The sequence below is a fragment of the Balaenoptera physalus genome, assembly GCF_965194825.1.
Source record: "Balaenoptera physalus genome assembly, chromosome: 8".
In the NCBI taxonomy this organism is placed as follows: Eukaryota; Metazoa; Chordata; class Mammalia; order Artiodactyla; family Balaenopteridae; genus Balaenoptera; species Balaenoptera physalus.
Genome location: NC_138887.1, coordinates 91087849 through 91110738, shown reverse-complemented (window position 1 = coordinate 91110738; position 22890 = coordinate 91087849). Strand labels below are relative to the sequence as shown.

At 38.8% G+C, this 22890-nt stretch overlaps 1 protein-coding gene across 9 annotated transcripts in view; it reads right to left on the bottom strand.

Annotated features, from left to right (window-relative positions):
- ST7 (suppression of tumorigenicity 7) overlaps positions 1-22890 on the bottom strand; it is a 298480-nt gene that overhangs the window by 136888 nt on the left and 138702 nt on the right. For all 9 annotated transcript variants that reach the window (XM_082472341.1, XM_082472342.1, XM_082472346.1 and 6 more), the window contains exons 2-3: positions 19516-19598; positions 9458-9617 (exon numbers count right to left, since the gene is read on the bottom strand). In XM_082472341.1, coding sequence (XP_082328467.1) covers positions 9458-9617; positions 19516-19598 — 243 coding nt within the window. The remainder of the gene's footprint in view (positions 1-9457; positions 9618-19515; positions 19599-22890) is intronic.

Sequence of the window (22890 nt, the reverse complement as noted above, 5' to 3'; positions counted from 1 at the left end):
CCTGCCCACCAGAAAGACAAGATCCAGCCTCATCCACCAGAATACAGGCACCAGTCCTCTCCACCAGGAAGCCTACACAATCCACTGAACCAACCTTACCCACTGGGGGCAGACACCAAAAACAACGGGAACTACGAACCTGCAGCCTGCAAAAAGGAAACCACAAACACAGTAAGTTAGGAAAAATGAGAAGACAGAGAAATACACAGCAGATGAAGGAGCAAGATAAAAAACCCACCAGACCAAACAAATGAAAGAGGAAATACACAGTCTACCTGAAAAAGAATTCAGAGTAATGATAATAAAGATGATCCAAAATCTTGGAAATAGAATGGAGAAAATTCAAGAAAGGTTTAACAAGGACCTAGAAGAACTAAAGAGCAAACAAACAATCATGAACAACACAATAAATGAAATTAAAAATTCTCTAGAAGTAATCAGTAGCAGAATAACTGAGGCAGAAGAATGGATAAGTGACCTGGAAGATAAAATAGTGGAAATAACTACCGTAGAGCAGATTAAAGGAAAAAGAATGAAAAGAATTGAGGACAGTCTCAGAGACCTCTGGGACAATACTAAATGCACCGACATTCGAATAATAGGGGTCCCAGAAGAAGAAGAGAAAAAGAAAGGGACTGAGAAAATATTTGAAGAGATTATAGTTGAAAACTTCCCTAACATGGGAAAGTAAACAGTCAATCAAGTCCAAGAAGTGCAGCATCCCAAACAGGATAAATCCAAGGAGAAACATGCTAAGACACATATTAATCAAACTATCAAAAATTAAATACAAAGAAAATATATTAAAAGCAGCAAGGGAAAAGCAACAAATAAAATACAAGGGAAGGTTGACAGTTGATCTTTCAGCAGAAACTCTGCAAGCCAGAAGGGAGTGGCAGGACATATTTAAAGTGCTGAAAGGGAAAAACCTACAACCAAGATTACTCTACCCAGCAAGGATCTCATTCAGATTCGATGGAGAAATTAAAACCTTTACAAACAAGCAAAAGCTAAGAAAATTTAGCACCACCAAACCAGCTTTACAAAAAATGCTAAAGGAACTTCTCTAGGCAGGAAACACAGAGAAGGAAAAGACCTACAATAACAAACCCAAAACAATTAAGAAAATGGTAATAGGAACATACATAACAATAACTACCTTAATGTAAATGGATTAAATGCTGCAACCAAAAGACACAGACTGGCTGAACGGATACAAAAACAAGACACTTATATATGCTGTCTACAGGAGACCCACTTCAGACCTAGGGACACATACAGACTGAAAGTGAGAGGATGGAAAAAGATATTCCATGCAAATGGAAATCAAACGAAAGCTGGAGTAGCAATTCTCATATCAGACAAAATAGACTTTAAAATAAAGACTATTACAAGAGACAAAGAAGGACACTGCATAATGATAAAGGGATCAATCCAAGAAGAAGATATAGCAATTGTAAATGTTTATGCAGCCAACAAGAGCACCTCAATACATAAGACAAATGCTAACAGCCATAAAAGGCGAAATCGACAGTAACACAATCATAGTAGGGGACTTTAACACCCCACTTTCACCAATGGACAGATCATCCAAAATGAAAACAATAAGGAAACACAAGCTTTAAATGATACATTAAACAAGATAGACTTAATTGATATTTCTAGGACATTCCATCCAAAAACAACAGAATACACATTCTTCTCAAGTGCTCATGGAACATTCTCCAGTATAGACCATATCTTGGTTCACAAATCAAGCCTTGGTAAATTTAAGAAAACTGAAATCGTATCAAGTATCTTTTCTGACCACAACGCTATGAGACTAGATATCAATTATAGGAAAAAAATCCAAACACATGGAGGCTAAACAATACACTACTAAGTAACCAAGAGATCACTGAAGAAATCAAAGAGGAAATAAAAAAACACCTAGAGACAGATGACAATGAAAACACGACAACCCAAAACCTATGGGATGCAGCAAAAGCAGTTCTAAGAGGGAAGTTTCTATCAATACAATCCTATCTCAAGAAACAAGAAACATCTCATATAAACAACCTAACCTTACACTTAAAGCAATTAGAGAAAGAAGAACAAAAAAACCCCAAAGTTAGCAGAAGGAAAGAAATCATAAAGATCAGATCAGAAATAAATGAAAAAGAAATGAAGGAAACAATAGCAAAGATCAATAAAACTAAAAGCTGGTTCTTTGAGAAGATAAACAAAACTGATAAACCATTTGCCAGACTCATCAAGAAAAAAAGGGAGAAAACTCAAATCAATAGAATTAGAAATGAAAAAGGAGAAGTAACAACTGACACTGCAGAAATACAAAGGATCATGAGAGATTACTACAAGCAACTCTATGCCAATAAAATGGACAACCTGGAAGAAATGGACAAATTCTTAGAAAAGCACAACCTTCCGAGACTGAACCAGGAAGAAATAGAAAATATGAACAGACCAATCACAAGCACTGAAATTGAAACTGTGATTAAAAACCTTCCAACAAACAAAAGCCCAGGACCAGATGGCTTCACAGGTAATTCTGTCAAACATTTAGAGAAGAGCCAACACCTATCCTTCTGAAACTCTTCCAAAATATAGCAGAGGGAGGAACACTCCCAAACTCATTCTACGAGACCACCATCACCCTGATACCAAAACCAGACAAAGATGTCACAAAAAAAGAAAACTACAGGCCAATATCACTGATGAACATAGATGCAAAAATCCTCAACAAAATACTAGGAAACAGAATCCAACAGCACATTAAAAGGATCATACACCATGATCAAGTGGGGTTTATGTCAGGAATGCAGGGATTCTTCAATATATGCAAATCAATCAATGTAATACACCATATCAACAAATAGAAGGAGAAAAACCATATGTTCATCTCAATAGATGCAGAAAAAGCTTTTGACAAAATTCAACACCCATTTATGATAAAAACTCTCCAGAAAGTGGGCATAGAGGGAACATACCTAAACATAATAAAGGCCATATATGACAAACCCACAGCCAACATCATTCTCAATGGAGAAAAACTGAAACCATTTCCACTAAGATCAGGAACAAGACAAGGTTGCCCACTCTCACCACTATTATTCAACATAGTTTTGGAAGTTTTAGCCACAGCAATCAGAAAAGAAAAAGAAATAAAAGGAATCCAAATCAGAAAAGAAGAAGTAAAACTGTCACTGTTTGCAGATGACATGATACTATACATAGAGAATCCTAAAGATGCTACCAGAAAACTACTAGAGCTAATCAATAAATCTGGTAAAGTTGCAGGATACAAAATTAATGCACTTCTGAAATCTCTTGCATTCCTATACACTAATGATGAAAAATCTGAAAGAGAAATTAAGGAAACACTCCCATTTACCACTGCAACAAAAAGAGTAAAATACCTAGGAATAAACCTACCTAAGGAGACAAAAGACCTGTATGCAGAAAACTATAAGACACTGATGGAAAAAATTAAAGATGATACAAACAGATGGAGAGATATACCATGATCTTGGATTGGAAGAATCAACACTGTGAAAATGACTCTACTACCCAAAGCAATCTACAGATTCAGCGCAATCCCTATCAAACTACCAATGGCATTTTTCACAGAATTAGAACAAAAAATTTCACAATTTGTATGGAAACACAAAAGACCCTGAATAGCCAAAGCAATCTTGAGAAAGAAAAATGGAGCTGGAGGAATCAGGCTCCCTGACTTCAGACTATACTAAAAAGCTACCTTAGTCAAGACAGTATGGTACTGGCACAGAAACAGAAATATAGAATAATGGAATAGGATAGAAAGCCCAGAGATAAACCCACACACATATGGTCACCTTATTTTTCTTTTTTAAAGATGATTTCAGCCTGATCTTTTCAATAAACAGTGGTAAATTTTCTTTTTTAATTAATTAATTTATTTATTTTTGGTTGTGTTGGGTCTTCATTTCTGTGCGAGGGTTTCCTCTAGTTGCAGCAAGCGGGGGCCACTCTTCATCGCGGTGCGCAGGTCTCTCACTATCGTGGTCTCTCTTGTTGCGGAGCACAGGCTCCAGACGCGCAGGCTCAGTAGTTGTGGCTCACGGGCCCAGTTGCTCCGCAGCATGTTGGATCTTCCCAGACCAGGGCTTGAACCCGTGTCCCCTGCATTGGCAGGCAGATTCTCAACCACTGCACCACCAGGGAAGTCCGGTCACCTTATTTTTGATAAAGGAGGCAAGCATATACAATGGAGAAAAGACGGCCCTTCAATTAAGTGGCGCTGGGAAAACTGGACAGCTACATGTAAGAGAATGAAATTAGAACACTCCCTAACACCATACACAAAAATAAACTCAAAATGGATTAAAGACCTAAATGTAAGGCCAGACACTATAAAAACTCTTAGAGGAAAACATAGGCAGAACACTCTATGACGTAAATCACAGCAAGATCCTTTTGGACCCACCTCCTAGAGAAATAGAAATAAAAACAAAAATAAACAAATGGGACCTAATGAAACTTAAAAGCTTTTGCACAGTAAAGGAAACCATAAACAAGACCAAAAGACAACCCTCAGAATGGGGGAAAATATTTGCAAACGAAGCAACTGACAAAGGTTTAATCTGCAAAATATACAAGCAGCTCATGCAGCTCAATATCAAAAAAACAAGCAACCCAATCCAAAAATGGACAGAAGACCTAAACAGACATTTCTCCAAAGAAGATGTGCAGATTGCCAACAAACACATGAAAGGATGCTCAACATCACTAATCATTAGAGAAATGCAAATCAAAACTACAATGAGGTATCACCTCACACCAGTCAGAATGCCCATCATCCAAAAATTTACAAACAATAAATGCTGGAGAGGGTGTGGAGGAAAGGGAACACTCTTGCACTGTTGGTGGGAATGTAAATTGATACAGCCACTATGGAGAACAGTATGGAGGTTCGCTAAAAAACTAAAAATAGAACTACCATATGACCCAGCAATCTCACTACTGAGCAGATACCCTGAGAAAACCATAATTCAAAAAGAGTCATGTACCACAATGTTCATTGAAGCTCTATTTACAATAGCCGGGACATGGAAGCAACCTAAGTGTCCATCGACAGATGAATGGATAAAGAAGATGTGGCACACATATACAATGGAATATTATTCAGCCATAAAGAGAAATGAAATTGAGTTATTTGTAGTGAGGTGGATGGACCTAGAGTCTCTCATACAGAGTAAAGTAAGTCAGAAAGAGAAAAACAAATACTGTATGCTAACACATATATATGGTACCTAAAAAAAAAAAAAAAAAAAGGTTCTGAAGAACCTAGTGGCAGGACAGGAATAAAGACGCAGACATAGAGAATGGACTTGAGGACACGGGGAGTGGGAAGGGTAAGCTGGGACGAAGCGAGAGAGTAGCATGGACATGTATACACTACCAAATGTAAAATAGATAGCTAGTGGAAAGCAGCCACATAGCACAGGGGGATCAGCTCGGTGCTCTGTGACCACCTAGAGGGGTGGGATAGGGACGGTGGGAGAGAGACACAAGAGGGAGGAGATATGGTGATATATGTGTACATATAGCTGATTCACTTTGTTATACAGCAGCAACTAACACAACATTGTAAAGCAATTATATTCCTATAAAGATGTTAAAAAATGTATGTGATATATATTTATCTTACATAGAGATTAAAATGAGATGATTTGCAACAGGAAGCCAAGTGACTATAACCAGAGTTTGTCTAAAGATCCAGTTCTATGCAAGAGGCTATTAAAGTGTCTCAGAGAATTTAAACTTGACTTTGACAAGGATACTTCTAATGTGATGGAGCACCCTGCACTTTTCTAAATATCTTGAAGAAGGTGAACACTGCAAACCTTTGTCTTTATGACATCTTATTTGAGAACAGGGCAAATTATCAAACAGATGTTCCCATGAACCCAAATTCAGAATGTTACTGGACCCTGAGAATCCCTTCCCTTAAGACAGGGAGAAGTTGGACACATTTTAAATCCCTGTCATCAGTTCATAAGTTAAGTTGAATTAAGAAATGGCAGCAAGAAACATGGTGACATGGAAAATATATCAGCAGGGTTTATCAGAAACTGTATATTTGTGAGAAAAATAGCAGTTTAGCTCCCAAATAAATCAAGATAAGTGAAATGTTCATAAATGTTAACCTAAACCAGACAATCTGAAATTTGGCTAGATTAAGAAGCTGTGGGACTTCCCTGGTGTTCCAGTGGTTGAGAATCCGCCTTGCAATGCAGGGGATGCTGGTTCCATCCCTGGTCGGGGAACTAAGATCCCACATGCTGCGGGACAACTAAGCCTGCGCGCCACAACTAGAGAGCCCGCATGCCGCAGCTACAGAGGCCAAGAGCTCTGGAGCCCGCGCGACACAACTAGAGAGGAGCCCGTGCACCGCAACAAAAAATCCCACGTGCCGCAACTAAGACCTGACACAGCCAGTAAATAAATAAATATTAAAAAAAAAAAGGAAGCTGCATAATTAACTACATTTCTCCTCTGGCCCACAGATAAAGATCAATGCAAGTTTTGAGAGGCCAATTTGCACTCAGGCCAATTTGCACAAATCCAAAATGTTAAACAATATATGAATAGTCTCCTGTAACAATTACAACTTTCTCCCTTCCCATTTCTCCACCCCAAATTATTCTTAGGTAGGCCAGGTCTTTCAGCTTTTAATCAAAACAAGTGATTCTTTAAAGAAAGAGCTACACTAAGAGTTTTCATATAGTCCAATGTTTATAACTAGTACTTTGTTTGTTTTTAACTTTTTCAATGATTTTTTTCAAATAAGCAATGCCATTTAACTGCCTTTGCAAATGTCCATGGGACTTGGTTAGCCATGTTTTATTTCACGTAAGATTCAGCAAAGAGCTGTCTTATGATGCTTCTTTTATTAAGGTAATAGTCATTTTATCATTATTAAGGCAATATAAATTTTAAAACAAATTCCTCTATGTTAAGAAAATGTATTGATTACCCTCAGCTTTGGACCTTCTTTTTCCTTTATACTTAGCTGAAACTAGACTATGAAATAGAAAGTGATTAAGGGTAGAGATAAACGGAGACAATGTACTTTTATAGTATTTTTCTTATTCAAAAATAAAAATCACCACAAGAAAAGAGAAGTGGGAAATAGTATTAGTCCCATGGTACCTGGCACTTCCATACCAACATACATGTTTGTTGAGCTGAGTTAGCCAAATATTAGAAACCCAGATGTCAAGGAGAAGTAGGCAGATTGAGCCCTAAATATACTTGGACAAGATAATTTCCATTTTCCTAAATCTAATTATTTGAACACTGTTATGAGATCAGGTCATAAATGCTGTATCTGTTATAGGAAATGAATAGAAATATTGCATGCATAGTAGTAGACATTCAGCAAATACTAGTGAAATTGAATTAATAATAATATTCAAAAGCTTAGTCTTAGCAGCGTAAAAACTCAGTGCAAATAAAATTGGGAAGTTCCATGATCGTCATTGTCGAACGTATTTTTATAAAGGACTGAGATTCTCCCTTTAAAAACTGCTGTACAGGCTCTAAGAATAACATCAATATTTATATAATGCATAAGGCTTATTCAAGGCATCCACAAAGAGAGTCAGCAAAGTAACAGCAACAATAAGGAGAATATGAACTCTTCGTCGCATTAAGGAATGATGTTAAATTGGGCAGAGAGAGAATTTTAATGAAAATAAAAATGTACTCACAATAAAAAATGTCCTTAAATGAGGTTGCTTTCTGTTTTCAATCTGTTAATTTTCTACAATGTTCTGTGACATACAAAGACTATAGTAAGTCAGATCAGACAAGAGCACATTTAATCTGTAGGGTCTTCCAACAGATGCAAAGTGAGGCAATTATCCACAGTGACAATGACCGAATGATCAAGATTCCTCATTAGAATAATATGTCACGTGTGTTAGAGTACCTGGTTGAAGTAATATTTCACTTTGCTCAGATATCTTTCTGTTTCTTTCACAAAGTGGATGAGTTTATAAAGTCCCAGACAATTTTGTTACCTAAGTGGTGCCATCTCTCACACATGTACCCTTTAGAATGAAATAAATGTGTACTCAGAGGTGCCCATTACCACACATGGCTGGCTGGCAAAGGTTCTATTATATTAAAAGAGCACTGAATCAACATCAGGAATAAAATATATATACAACGCTCCTTGATGCCTATCACCTGGCTAGATAGACAGTTATGAAATACGAACTGAGTTATTCTAGGGAGGAAAGTAAAAAGATCTAACTTAGTTCTTTAATCTCTCCCTCTTCATCTTTCAAGTCTCAGAAGTGGTACCCTCTCCTTCAAGAAGCAAACTTCTTCCCCCAGTTTGGATCAGGAAGCCCTCCATTGTACTCCAAAGTATTGCATGTTTCCCTCATATAATCAGAGCACTTAACACTCTGTCTCCCTTCAGTAGACACAAGAGTTAGATGGGGACAAGGACTTTGACATTTTCTAAAATCATAATATTCATAAGAACCTGTATAAGGCCAGGTTCATATTAGAGAGTTAAGAAATGTTTACTGAGATGATGAAGAGACCAAGCTAGGAAATTATATTCATGCCTCTTCTTTCATGAGTAGAGAAATTACAGGCCATGTATGTCCTCATTCATTCATTCACTGAGTCTCAGTGATATAGTAGACACTACGCAAAATGCTAGAGATATTACAGTAAAGCAGTAAGCTTAAAAATTTCAGTACAATTTAATAAATGTTGCTAAAGGTAAAAATATATGAGTCAACAAAGGTGGAGAAATATTGTACAGTCTATCAGAAATATTGTACAGTTTCCCAGGAGGTCACATTTGAGTTGGGTTGTGAAAGATGAGCAAGCACGGAGGAGGGAAGACAGACTTCTGGGCAGAGGGTCATGAGAAAACATGGCACGTTCAAGAAATGCAAAGGAGGGGAACGAGATTGTGACAGAAACCAAGGTTGGCAAGATAGAAGCAGCTTATGCTGTGCTAAGTAATCTGGAATCTGGGCTTTATCTTTAGTGGAATGGGAACCAACGAAGACTTTTAAGCAGAGGAGTGATGTGATCAGATCTAGTTAGACATCAGGTTCTACAATTAGCATGGAAGAGAATGGATACATTTAATGAGGTTTGAGACACTAAGGACAAGGAGGTGGAGACTCAGGTGGGAACCACTGACCTAAATGATCATTAGCTAAATCAAATGGAAGAAAAAGTAAAATTAAACGAGATAAACATTTCCTTTCCCTGGGATGCTTATACTCTACTTCTCTTGTAGAAGTTGTCAAATTCTTGGGAAAATAAATCGTACTTTTCTTTGAGGTCTAATCTTTAAATAACAACATTCTTAGTGTCTTATAGTCATAATAATTTAGTAAGAGTAAGTAAATAATGTTGCAGACTGAAGGACTTTCCATACCTGAGACGCTTTGCCTGTTGGAATCTGAGTCCCCATTACTGGAGTTAGAATTGTTGGAGGAGTTGTTGTCAACCCCTCCCAGAAGGGGGCGCAAGTGGCTAACTGAGACTTGTTCAATGAATGATGTTCCATACTTGCGAAAATACCACCATTCAAATATCTAGAACAGAAAGATAATAAGCGTGATTAGGGTCCTTGTTACCAGCTATGATTTTGTACATGCCCATAATTGTGTTGCATTTACTAATTATACCCACCTTAAACACTGGTTTAAACATTTTTATTCCAAAAAAATTGTTTAATTCTAAAAATTAAGAAGTTTGATAAAAGTAAATACCAATTACATTTTAACTTCTCAATGCTGTCTTGTCCACTTAATACTGGTTTTTAAGGAAAATTTATAGCTACAATCCTGGTGAAAGAACATTGTTAAGAGCTGCTCATTATTTTCCTCCAAATTTACGTTAATATTCTGATAATAAAATCACCATAGCTAAAAATCAATTATAGAAATGAATACCAACAAGCCAGTTTTAGGAGTATGGCTTATGAAATATTCCAATTCTTGGCATTTTATATTCTGATAAAGTCATAACTGCATACATTTTTAAGATAGCAAAATTCCGTTTTAAAAAAAGCACCTCCCTAGAGAAATCCGGCTTTACAGAAAGAATAAAAGTCATCCTATTTCATGTATCGATGGCACCCAACTGCTGAGAGATTCAGTAACGTCCCACCTGCTGAGTGTGCTTTGTAAATGCTAGCATCTGTTGTACACCATTAATGTTTCCTAGCTCACAAGCTTACCAGTTGTTGTTATGTGCTGTTTGCAAGGGAGAAAAGAAATAATTTTCATTAATAAAAGGAAAGAAGCGTCGATGCTCACATGACTAGACTGAAATCAGGGCTCCTGAGCATGGGGAAAGCAAGCCACCTCCCCCAATCTTTTAACCTGCCCCTACCCCCAAACCCCCTCTGAACACTTTCCCACCACTGTTTGAAGCTGCTCTCCCCACATCCTTTCCTTGGCTTCCCTGATTTGCGATTCGTTCCTTAAGCAGTCACAAATCACTAAACAGAAGAAATTTAAGAATCAACTATATCCCAGAGTCTCCTAGGATAACTATACTATATTTTTGTAATATAATATAGAATGTGGAAATAACATAGACTTAATTACCTTTATCCTTACCTATTTCATAAAAACAAGATTTTGTTATCTTCTGTGGAATGGACTTTGGGCTATCATTTAAAAATTGATATTTTGCTCTACCAAAAATTTCTTTAACAGGACAGAAAGAACATCTACAAGTGACCAGAAGGAACTCTTAATCAAACCAAATGTTTGCAGTCCTATAACAGGAAAACTTGATTTAATTCCAAGGGGTTATTCCTTTTGACTATATGAATTTTCACATGTTAAAACATTTAAGTAATTTGACTGAGAAGACAGGGAGAATACAATATGAAAGTTAAGAAGGGATAGGACCAGTCTGTAACGTCTGGAATGCTAGGAATAAAAGATCTTGCTTGAAGAAAGTAGAAAGTTCAAGAATGGCAAATTTACTAACCATGGATCTAGAAGGGAATTTGTAACCTCAAGTGAGTTATTTAATCTATTTTAACATCAGTTTTTTCAACTGTAAAGCGGAAATCATATTTGTTATTTACCCTTGAGGGTCCTCAATTTCACACTCATGTAAAACATCTAGATTCAAACCCCATGTAAAAGACCTAGTTCAGTGCCTTCTGCATAGTTGGTTCCCAAAAGCAATAGCAAAGCTATCATTTATTACATCGAAGCTGTACACAGTCAGCACACCTCACATACTGCTGTGGTGCACCTCTCTTCTTGCCGGTCTACAATTCAGGCTAGTACAGCATCTTGTTACTAAATGGCTGGCTGAGAGCCGTGGTAATCATTGTGAAAAAGGAGACTGCTCACCATTTGGTCCTGACCACCCAAAAAAGATTCATGGCTTTGCCTTTATTAGAAGAGATGGAAGGCTCCAAAGGACCCAGAACAATGGTCACAGAACTGGCAATGGCTCTCAACCACTTGTGGGGTAGAGTTTTCTTTGTCCCAAGTCTTTACTCTGCTTTCTATTTTATGCTGTTAAGGCATCTGCCAGGCGTTCATTCATTCATTTACACAGCACTAAATGCTCCATTCCAGGCATGGGCTGTGCTCCAGGGCCACAGAACACAGATGTAGCCCCTGCTACTACCAGTGCATGCCACAGACCCACAATGCCGCTCACAAGCTGCTCCCATTCACCATCCCCCCCCCCAAAAAAAAACACTTTGGGACTCTTTCAGATTTCTCAGTTTCTCTAGCAGAATCGGAGAACGTCCGCACTAAAAGGGACCCTAAAGGACCATGAACAGTTTCACTTAGAGATGAGGAATGAGGGCTACATGTCAAGGTGTGGTGACCTGACCAGAGTCACATAGCTAATAAAGTAGCTATTTAGCCTGAAGCCCCAGCTCTTGAGCCAGTAATCTTACTAGGGCCCTAAAACAAGACATCTTTTTATAACTCTCTTGCTCATTTAAACAGACAGATGTAGCCTATCGCTTCCCTTTTAAAATCTTCACTTTCAAATGCCCTCCAACTCCACTGTCTCTTTTTGCTTTCTTAGCTATCAAAATTAATCCAGAAGTAGTCTATCAAATGGGACTGGATAATACATCCTAAGGTATAAATGATTCATATTAATGGGGTATTTGCATTATAACAGGAGACAGACCTTCCACCCAGTATTTCTAATGCAAAAATAACAGACCTCAGTAAAGACTGGGTTATTCATGCAGCTGCTTGGGAGGCAAAGGAGGGTCTTCTCAAGCCTGTCCTATCAGAGCGGTAAATGGCTTCTTTCCTAACACAGTCCTTTATACTAGTGTCCACAATGCCCTGGGGCTGATACTCTAATATGAATTAAATGAACAACTACTAAAAATAAGTAGGAAAGGACTTGAAGCCTTCTTAAACTTCAAACCAAATCTTCTAATCTGGGGTCTTAGCATAATAGTCTGTCCCATATCCTGAAACATGACAGGATTTGGGCCAGAACCTCACAGTATTTTTAAAGAGCTGCACAGATCCAAATGGGCAGATGGTGTTACTTAACACGCACATATTTGGTGTCACTTTGAATTATTTTCCCTGGTGCATAACCTACAGTGTAAACAGCAAAGCTCTCATAAACAAATTTAGATTTTAAAACTAGCCCTTAGACATGTTAGTAGCTTAATGGAGTTGCCACAGTAGAACAAAACAGTTTTTAATCTGACAAATAACCATAAAATTAAAACATAAATTTACACATTTCATAGTCTTTAAAAGTGTAATCTCTCTACCCCAAGAATTATACAGATCAAGTAAGATGAGAACTAAAAAGTATCAATTAGGTTTGTCATTCAGGAAGTCAATAATGACCCTACCATCTAGCTGAAAGGTAAAGGCCCTAAAATATTTCATAATAGCTGAGTTGTATGTCTTCGTTGGTACTCTTGATTCTCTGGGGCTCAGTTACCTAATGTGTAAAATAAGGTCACTCAGTTAATGTTGGATGGATGGATGGATGGATGGAAGGATCGATGGTTTGAAGACTGAATGGATAGATGGCTAAAAGGTTGAACGGATGGATAATAAGGGCTGGCCCAGTGATTTAATGGGATATTGTTTAAATAAACAGCAGGACCAATGAAAGGTTTTGTGTACATTTTGCTTGTTATAAAAAAAGAGAGACCTATACATATTTGTGGAAGAGGAAAGAATCTAGTAGAAAGAGAGAAACCGAAGTGCAAAAGCATACAAATGACCAAGAGGCATGACACCAAGAGCCCAGGAAGAACATTTACCCCGCCTTAAAAAGGTACCTCACCATTTCTTGCTCTAAAGATGAAAGGGAAGCAGGAATGAACAGAAGAATACATTCTATTTTGGAAAATAGGGTGTGAGATGAGCTGTTTCACAGGTAAGAAGGCAACAAATGGGTAAAATGTAGGTGACACTGATCTCAGTGGAGATGCAGGTAAGGGTTATTGTCTGAGAATAAGGGAAGCAGGGATGGAATTGGGAATGTGAGGGTCAAAGAAACGGTTTGGATCTATACCTTGCAGGACAGAAGGGCCATACGCTATACTCAGGACCCAGATCATATTTAAAACAAAGACTCATTTGTCAAGAACCCAGTTACCTAGGCCTCGTAACCTCTCCATTACTATATGACAGAAGCAGAGGGGATGATCAAGGAGCAATGGGGCTGTGGGCTGGGAGTGGAGATCCAGGTTTGCAGCTGGCCTAAGGGTGTAAATTTATCTCATCTTCACTTGCAGGGAAGGAACAAAAATCTGGCAAAGGGTTAACAAACAAGGCGCTTCCATCTGTCTTGCAGACCTAAAAGCTGAATCTTTCCTAAAGATGCCTAGATTCTTCCTATCCAACAAGACCTCCCCTTCTTGAACTGCATGTTCTATATATAAAACACTTCTCTCCCCTGTATCCTATAACATACTCAAAAATGCTTCAAGATTTCCACATAGCAGCACCATTGTAATTTCCACATAGCAGCACCATTGTAATTCCACAATGTAATTCCATTAAACCCATGGGAAACACAAAGATGTCACAGCCTGAAACTGGCTATGTGTTTCCCAAGGATTAAAGTAGATGATGATATCACAGGATAGATACAGCAATGGTGGAGATTGAAGAGGAAATATGAAACTCTGGCAGTCTACTCCCAAATAGACTGCCAAATTGACACCTGCTCTAAGCCTTGAAATATATCTAGTGGTAAACAGTTTTTTGACAAGAGGGGATCTTCTAGGCTTGAAGATAAACCAAGGCAATTGGCATGGGTTATAGTAATATCCATAACATTTTTAGTTTCCTGTTAGAATTTGCAAGTATACCTTTTCCTCCATACCACTGACCCTTTCAAAGTCCCTCCCAATTCCTCATGACAGAACTAACTTCCTCCCTCCCTCCCTCCCTACCTCTCCCTTCCTTCCTTCCTTTTTTTTCCTCTCTTTCTTCTTTCTTTCTTTCTTTCTTTCCTTCCTTCCTTCTTTCTTTTCTTTTCCTTTCTTTCTCTCCCCCACCCCTCTCTCTCTCCCCCTCCCGCCCCTTTCTTTCCTCCTGGCTCCTGCCTGTTTTGTTTAGGAATACCGAAGAGCTACAGAGTGGGTCTTGGCCTCCTGCCGCCTTGGGCCCAGCCAATCCCCCCTCAGTCATCTGTTCCCCTAACCAGTTCAGGGGGGCTGTGTAAAGAACTGCTCTTCATGTCCTTCCACCCCCTTTCCTGGCCACCTACTGCCAAGGCTTTAAGAAAAGAGAGGAGACAGAGAAGTGAGGTTCTCTTCAAGGTCAACAGCCAGTGATCCAGTGATCCCTACCTCAGTGTCTGCATGTTCACAGGAAGAGATTTTCCACTGTAGCGTTAATGACTATGGCCTGGATGGGAGGCTCACTCTCCTGGGGTGAAGTCATGGGGACCACTGACAAGTGGGAAATGCCAGCCTGTGCCATGGCGCCCCAAGCTCTGTCAGCTCCTCCTGGGTGGCAGCTTTCCTCTAGGCCCTTGCCCTAGAAATTCTGATTCAGTTGGTCTGGAGTGGTGCTCAGAATCCATCACTTTAAACAAGCTCCCCAGATAATTCTGATACAGTCAGTTAATTCATTCACTCACTGGATGTGTGTGCATTCAACAAATATTTCTTAAGAGTCTACCCAAACATTATACAGTTGAACACAAAAACACAGATATGTTCCCAGCCTTTGTGAAGCTTCCATCATAGAGAGGATAAGACCATAAATGTCACAAATGAAATTATAAATTGTGTTAAGTGATGGTCCATGTTCTAGACTGACCAAATCTGACCTAATTCATGGCTGATTGGAAAACGAAAAAATGTTCCCTCCAGAGACATTTGTAGTCTCCCTCCCTCCCCCTTTCCTTTCTCTATTTTTCTTTTTCCTTTCCTTCTCTCCTCTCTGCATTCTTGTCTACCTGACCCATTTCTATGGGTCTGTTCAAAGGAATACATCAACCACTAGACAATGCTGCTACCCATCTTCCTAGTCAACATGTTTATGAGAGGCAGAATGATGCTGGGACAAAGCAGTGGAAATTTAAATCCGAGCCTTCCCTATACCTTACCTAGCAAGGTGACCTAGGCAAGTCATAAGCTTTCTGGGTGCCTGTTCCTTAGGTCTTTGCTGGCTTAAACTGGATGGCTTCTGAGGGTTCCTTCCTCCAGCCCTGCAACTGCATGATTTTCAGGTCAAGTGGAGGTCAAGTTCTTTAGATGAATGAAAAAGAGTTGAAAGGAGTCATAACAATCTTCTAGTCCCACTCCCTTACTTTTGAACAGGAGGGGATAGAGGGCATGGTCAGACAGACCCGAATTCAAATCTCACCATCTGTCTGCTGTATATCCTTGGGCAATTTATTTAAATTTTGTGTCTGTTTATACTCAGAGCACAAAGGCATTGGTTAGATCAACCACTTAGAATTTCAATGAAATCAGAATTAGAATTCACTTAGAAATAAGAAATAATACATTCAAAGTGCTCAAAACAGTACCTGGCATAGAATGGGAAACACAATAAAAGGGCCTTTCATTACAACTGATTCCTATCTAATTGTCATCTCTTCTACTGCTTTTCTGAAAACAATTCTTTTACGCCTAATCCCTGAATTAATTCTTTTATTTACTATTTTAATTTTCTTTTTTCTTTTTTTAAAAAATTTATTTATTTTATTTTTGGCTGCATTGGGTCTTTGTTGCTGCGTTCAGGCTTCCTCTAGTTGTGGCGAGAGGGGGGCTACTCTTCCTTGTGGTGTGCGGGCTTCTCATTGTGGTGGCTCCTCTTGTTGTGGAGCACGGGCTCTAGGCGTACGGGCTTCAGTAGTTGTGGCTCGCGGCTTCTAGAGTGCCGGCTCAGTAGTTGTGGCTCACGGGCCTAGCCGCTCCGCGGCATGTGGGATCTTCCCGGACCGGGGCACGAACCCATGTCGCCTGCATTGGCAGGCGGATTCTTAACCACTGCGCCACCAGGGAAGCCCTAATTTTCTATTTTTATTCTTGATTCTCATTTTTAAAAATATTGCTTTGGCTGCCTTTTCCCGTATCTCTGTATTTAACATGCATGTGTAACACGTAGGTGTAGGAGCATGTCTATACACATGTTAATGGGGACACAGGGATCTATGTATAAATGTCAATACAGCAGCATTTTCTCCATTCTGCCAACATTTTGAGAAAATTAAGGGGAGCATTTTCTCCACATATCCACCTTATCATTCTCAAGAGCAAAAACAAAACTCAGAAATTTTTTCCACAGAAATAAACATTGCCCACAGAGGTTACATCAAGCAGACTGGGCATGTTCTTCCTACAGCAGATAAAAGACTAAATTGGTGGGTTTGGACTGTGAAAACAGGTGCAGTTCCTGTGGCTGGAACTGGGCTGAGATGAGAAAGCTTGTGCCAAGTGGCCAGAGGGGGCAGCTTGAAGTTAAGCAAGGGAAGGAGGTGCCTGGAGGGGATATGGGCCCAGGAACCATAAGGGAAGAATGACAAGTAGGTGGCATAACAAACTCATTGCTGGCTTTCAACTTGTGAAATTAAGAACTAGCAGTGATATCTAGTACAATACACACTGCTGAGTCCTCACTTATTTTTAAACACGTTAGTGTAAAAGCAGCATTTGCCAAACACATTTTATTTCTATGTATGTTTGTTCAGTTAACTGATTTTTCCTTCATAGGGGAAATAGCAGGGGGGTTTTTTGTTTGTTTGTGGTTACCTCTCTTCGCCTAAGACATCACATTGCATGATCATTTCAGTCTCCAGCATAGGAATCCTGAGGTCCCCAAACAAATTCCTCAGGGCCAGCCCTGCACTTTCAGTATTCACCGCCTGGCTCCCTTGACATTGCTCAGGGGAGAGTAGTTAGGTAATTATCTCTCTGGTGCCAGGAAACAAACCACTAAGCAGTTCTATGCACACAGCTATTCTGCAAAGCACCTGACCCTTGACCTCAGTGCTGCCTCTCCATGAAATGCACTTGGCAGAAAAGAACAGTGGCTGAAGAGAAAGCTCAGCCCTGGGTGCATTTCAAGGGCTAGCAAAGCTGAGTCCCCAAGGGCTGGATACCACCAGTGTCAACAATCTCTAAAGCAGGAGCCTAAAGCTATCAAGAGCTATTCCCACATGGTAGTGACTTTGCCTTCAGTACAGACCAAAAAATTTTTTTAATATATTATTATTTTTAAAATTTTTATTGGAGTTTAGTTGATTTAAAGTGTTGTGTTAGTTTCTGCTGTAGAGCAAAGTGAATCAGTTATACATATACATATATCCACTCTTTTATTTTTATTTTTCTATTTTTAAATTTTTTTAGAGGTGATTTAGTGTTCTTTACACTATATTTTTATTTTTTTACATCTTTATTGGAGTATAATTGCTTTACAATGTTGTGTTAGTTTCTGCTGTACAACAAAGTGAATCAGCTATATGTATACGTATAGCCCCATACTCCCTCCCTCTTGAGCCTCCCTCTCACCCCTCTAGGTCGTCACAAAGCATCGAGCTGATCTCCCTGTGCTATGCAGCAGCTTCCCACTAGCCATCCATTTTATATTTGGTAGTGTATATATGACAGACCAAGCATTTTTGAGAAGGCCTTTCAAAATCTTCACACATCAGAGGTTTTCCTTTGCTCAAAGTTTTACATTAGTCAGGAGTATCCTCTGCTTCCTAGGAATGCAGCAAGGCAAATATATCATAAAACAACACGGCAGTGATCATCAGGCTTCAGCAGCTGCACTCCACACACAGGGAGAAAGCCTCACAAGCCTGGATCTGCAAAGGTGGTCATGGTCTAAAGAAACCCCTTTATTTGGAGGAGAAGAGAAGCAAGGAGATGGGGCATCACCATCTCTAAGTGAGAAGGGAAAACGACTGTTAGGCTTAGCTCACCCTGCATTCTGGTAATTAATTTATAGCCTAGTGAACCCACACCAAAATACTACTAGAATAAAATCCAGACTTGCCATTTGTTCAGCAAGCTGGAAAAACAGCTGAGAACTTAACCAGAGAGGCAGTGAAGTGAGTGACAAAAGCACAGGCTCTGGTGCAAGCCAGCCTGGGTTGAAATCCTGCTCTGCCACTTGCCAGCTCTGTGACCTAAGACAGGTTACTTCCTATCCAGCTTATGTATTAGTAAAATGGAAACAGCGCTAGCAGTTACCTCATTGTACTGTTTCTTGTCCATGTCTCTATAATAATTAGTAATCACAGCATTATGTATAGAGGAAAAAAAGCTTTCTAAAACCTCTTTCCCCTTAAAGGTCCTTAATATAAATTTAATTATATTAGAGTGATTCTACTAGTTCAGATGGCCCCCTCTAAGGTCACTTAAATTAAAGAAAACTACTGCAGGTGTTATAACTTATTACATCTATAACTATTTTAGCACATAAGGCAATGGAGACATAGGGGTGATTATCATATTGCTTTTTGCCTACTGGGGATTTTTTTTCAAGGAAGCAATAGGGAAATATATGTAAATTTTAAAAGAAAAGGAAATGAAGGGGGAAAAAGCTTAGAACTGCCACATCCATGTCAATATATTTAAAGAAACTGAGCTATATTTCTACTGATCTTGATTATGTCCAATAATCCATTTTGAAAAGGGTAATGAAAAACATTTTAGTTTAACTGAGTCACACTTACTTTATAGTATCTTAGACATTAGAATTTGACACAGAATTATGTCTTCCTTTATTTTCCATTTTGTTTCCATTTTGTTTTTTCCTTCAACAAAAGCAGTATATAATTGTTTAAAAAAATCTTTTTTCCAATATTTTAAAAACATATAACCTGGAGAGTGAAAGGCCTGTATCAGTCCCCTATCCAACATATACACACACGCAGTCACTGTAAGCTGCTGGTGTATACTCTTCCAGAATTTTTTCCTGTACATATGTAACATATATATTAGTAATCAGCATGTTTTTAAATGGGAGGGATTCCACCACTTACCAAAATAAGCCCTGATATTAGTGAGGAAGTGCCTGTCAGGGCCACGTAGAACTTCGGCGTTAATGTGTTCAAAAACATGCTCACTGAAAAACAAGAGAGAGGGAGAAGAACAGAGAACGCATGAGTATGTCATCCGTAAAACCAGCTCTCATTTTCCTTTCTGGTGAAATCATTTGTTTCTGATGACAAGAATTATTAGAATCATAGCCAAGTGCCACTAAAATGGTTCAGCATTACACAGGCTCGGAATACTAGATTCAAGTTATATATCCTAAAAGAAAACAACTACATACAAGAAGAGAGAGCAGCTTTTTGTTTCTGCCTCCCAAAACTATTGTTGTGAATGATTTTCATGGATTTACAGCCACTGAGGAGTCAAATCAAAGCTGGTTATTAAACTGTTAGAGAGGAACGGAAGGTACCCTAATATGTTTTGTGGAACCCTCACATCAGAGTCTTTGATGAGCCAACAAGCATATTTCAACCTTAGAGCAAATGAAAAATAACTATATTAAACAGTTATTAAAGATTCTAACACTATGTTTACCCCTGAAAAAGAAAGGACGAGTTAGCATATAAGTTAGCATATATCAGTACAATTTTTTCAGCTAACTTACAAGGTTGTCAGACTGCTCATCAAAATAATTGTATTCAATGCAGAAAAGATGAAAAATAAGCCACTAAAAATGAATGTGTATTGTCAGACACCTTCCTGACCTGCTCCTGACACTCTGTTCATATCAACTACACAGTTGATCTGGTTGCCCATTAAGTAAGGTCACTTATACATTTTATAAGTATATTTTAAGTCATTATTTATATCTAGAAATTGCACAAAACTTTGACTACTACCTAAACAACAACTGACCTAAAGCGTTTTTTGCATGCGTATTCACATTTCTTTACTGAATATGTTTGTGGAAGGGGATCATATCCAGTCCTGTTTCAAAATGAAGAACATCAGAAGTAGCACTTTTATGTCATTAGGGGAAAAGGCTTTGGTATTTGTCAAAGCAAAGCCACCAGCATGAACAGAGATCAGCCCAGAAAGCAAAGTCACCAACATGAACAAAGATCCTATGCTCACTCATTCAACAAATGCTTCTCTCTGTTTATGAATGAGACTGTGGACAAAGAATGGAAGCATGATTCAGACACAGCTCCCACCCTCTAGAAGGCCGAAGTCTAGCTGGGAAACAGACAAGTAAACAAGCAATCACCAGACAGTTTTGATAAGTGCGTAGAAGGGTCCTGTGCACAGAATTTTATGAAAACACATAAAAGGTATGCATCTCAGGCTGGGAGTCAGGAAGATGTCTGGGAGAGTAAGCAGGAGTTAACCAGACCAAAGTGGGCAAGAGGAGGAAAGGAGGGCAATGTGAGCGAAGGACGGGGCCTGCTTTGAGGCCCGAGGAAACAGCACACAGCCTTTCCAGCTGGTTGCACGGGTTGAAGAGGGAAGGAGCTTGGGCTGTGGACCCTTCGCAAAGGCACAAATGTGGAAGGATGCACTAACTCCATCCTTCCTGGTTACTGGGCATGCTTTCAGTAAACCTTCTCCCCCCAACACCCACTTTAAATGGATTGGTTTGCCGTGACTCATGGTCTGTCATTTGCAATCACGAATCTGGACTAACACAAAGTGCTCAGTCAATAGTCACAACCTGACTAAGTGGACTCTTTAGGGAGGTAGAGAAAAGCACAGAAGAAGCAGTCAGCCTAGGGCTGTGAGGCAAGAGGAGGTACAGTTGAGCTGAGGTGGTTACGCTTGGCCATTAAAAAAACAAACCTAAAGCTTGTAATTGACAGTCTGATTCTGAGGTGCCTAAAATTCTCAAAATTCCCCTCCTCATGCTATGAATGATCCCACATTTTCCATTATTTTAAAAAAGTCACCAAAATAGAGTACTCACTTTGTTATTCTGTATTTATGAACATTCATATCTGTACCGTATACTTTTCAGTAAGTTTCTGGGGACAAACTGAACATAGAATTCAACAAAATCCATTTCTAAAAGAAAGAGGAAAAGACTTGCCTGAATTTGAAGTGCTTTGGTAGCCCTGCTAACTCCCCAGCAACAAAAGCATAAAGCAATAGAGGAAAAAAGATTTTCTACTGAAAACTGCTGATCCACTGGGGACAAAAGATTATAGAATGAATTGACAAGTGAAAAAAAAGAAACTATGTGAGTTTTTTAAAGAGATAAAAATAAACATTCTACACCTTTAGTTTTACTTAAGATTATATAGCTACCATAGGTAATACAAAAATTAAAACATGCTTCTCTACTATATCCAGTTATAGAAAGCGACCAGAGTTGGGAAAGAGAATGGTGAGCATTAAAAGAAATAGAGACACAAATAGAGAATGAGAAAAGTAGAAATAGAAAAACATTTAGAGAGTGAGAGTTGTTCATTTAATAACCTATTAATTTTACAGTCTTACTGGGCATTCTGGCTAACATCATTAAGACATGGCATTTAGCAATTCTGAGCACAAATATCAACAATCAGTACTTGCCATTTGAATCTATCTATCTATGTGTTTAAAGTTTATAACAAAGCAATTTTACAAATTAGAGCACGTAATGCTCACTTCAACTCTGTGAGGTCAATATTATTATTCATCTTATTTCACAGGTGGAGGCTGGGCAAAGAGCTGAACACCGGTCATCCAGCCTCCAGAGCTCAGGCTCATGGCATCAAGGGTGCAACATGAGAACGCTGCTGAAAAGCATTAAGGAACAAAATAGCAAAAGGAAAACAGTAGTCTTTCATTAGAAAAGGAGAGGAAGCTCTAAATAAGTGATACTGAAAGATGGATGTTTTTAACACTGTACTTATTTTTATCACTGACTGTTAAAGATAAGTCCACTGGGATCTTATCATCAGTGTGTGTAGCCCCAGGGTGGAAGGGCAAGAAGCCACCCCGAAGGGGAGCATCTAGTTAAAGATTCCCCCCTTAAATTAGGAGGGCTGCACATTGCAAACCGGACTGCCTTAAACCTAGGAATACCTGGCCTAGTTTCATCAGGGTCACTAGCAATTATTTTTGAAAATATATGAGGGCCTGATGAAGTACCTAAAAATTAGATCAGAAAACTGTGGGGTGTGTGGTTTGAAACATAAAGTGGATATTCCTGACATCTATAGACATATCAATACTATCTCCACAGGTGCTGGGGCTAAGGAAAAACAAATTCAAAAACAAACAGTAAAGACTAATCTAGCGTTGGTAAAAATAAATTATAAAATGTCCTATATCAACCTGGAAACAAAAATTAATAAGTCAGAAGGCTTTTCATCCGATCCAGATGGGCACTCTAACAGGTCACTGCTCAAAGAATACTGCATCAGTTATTCAAGGGCAGCCTT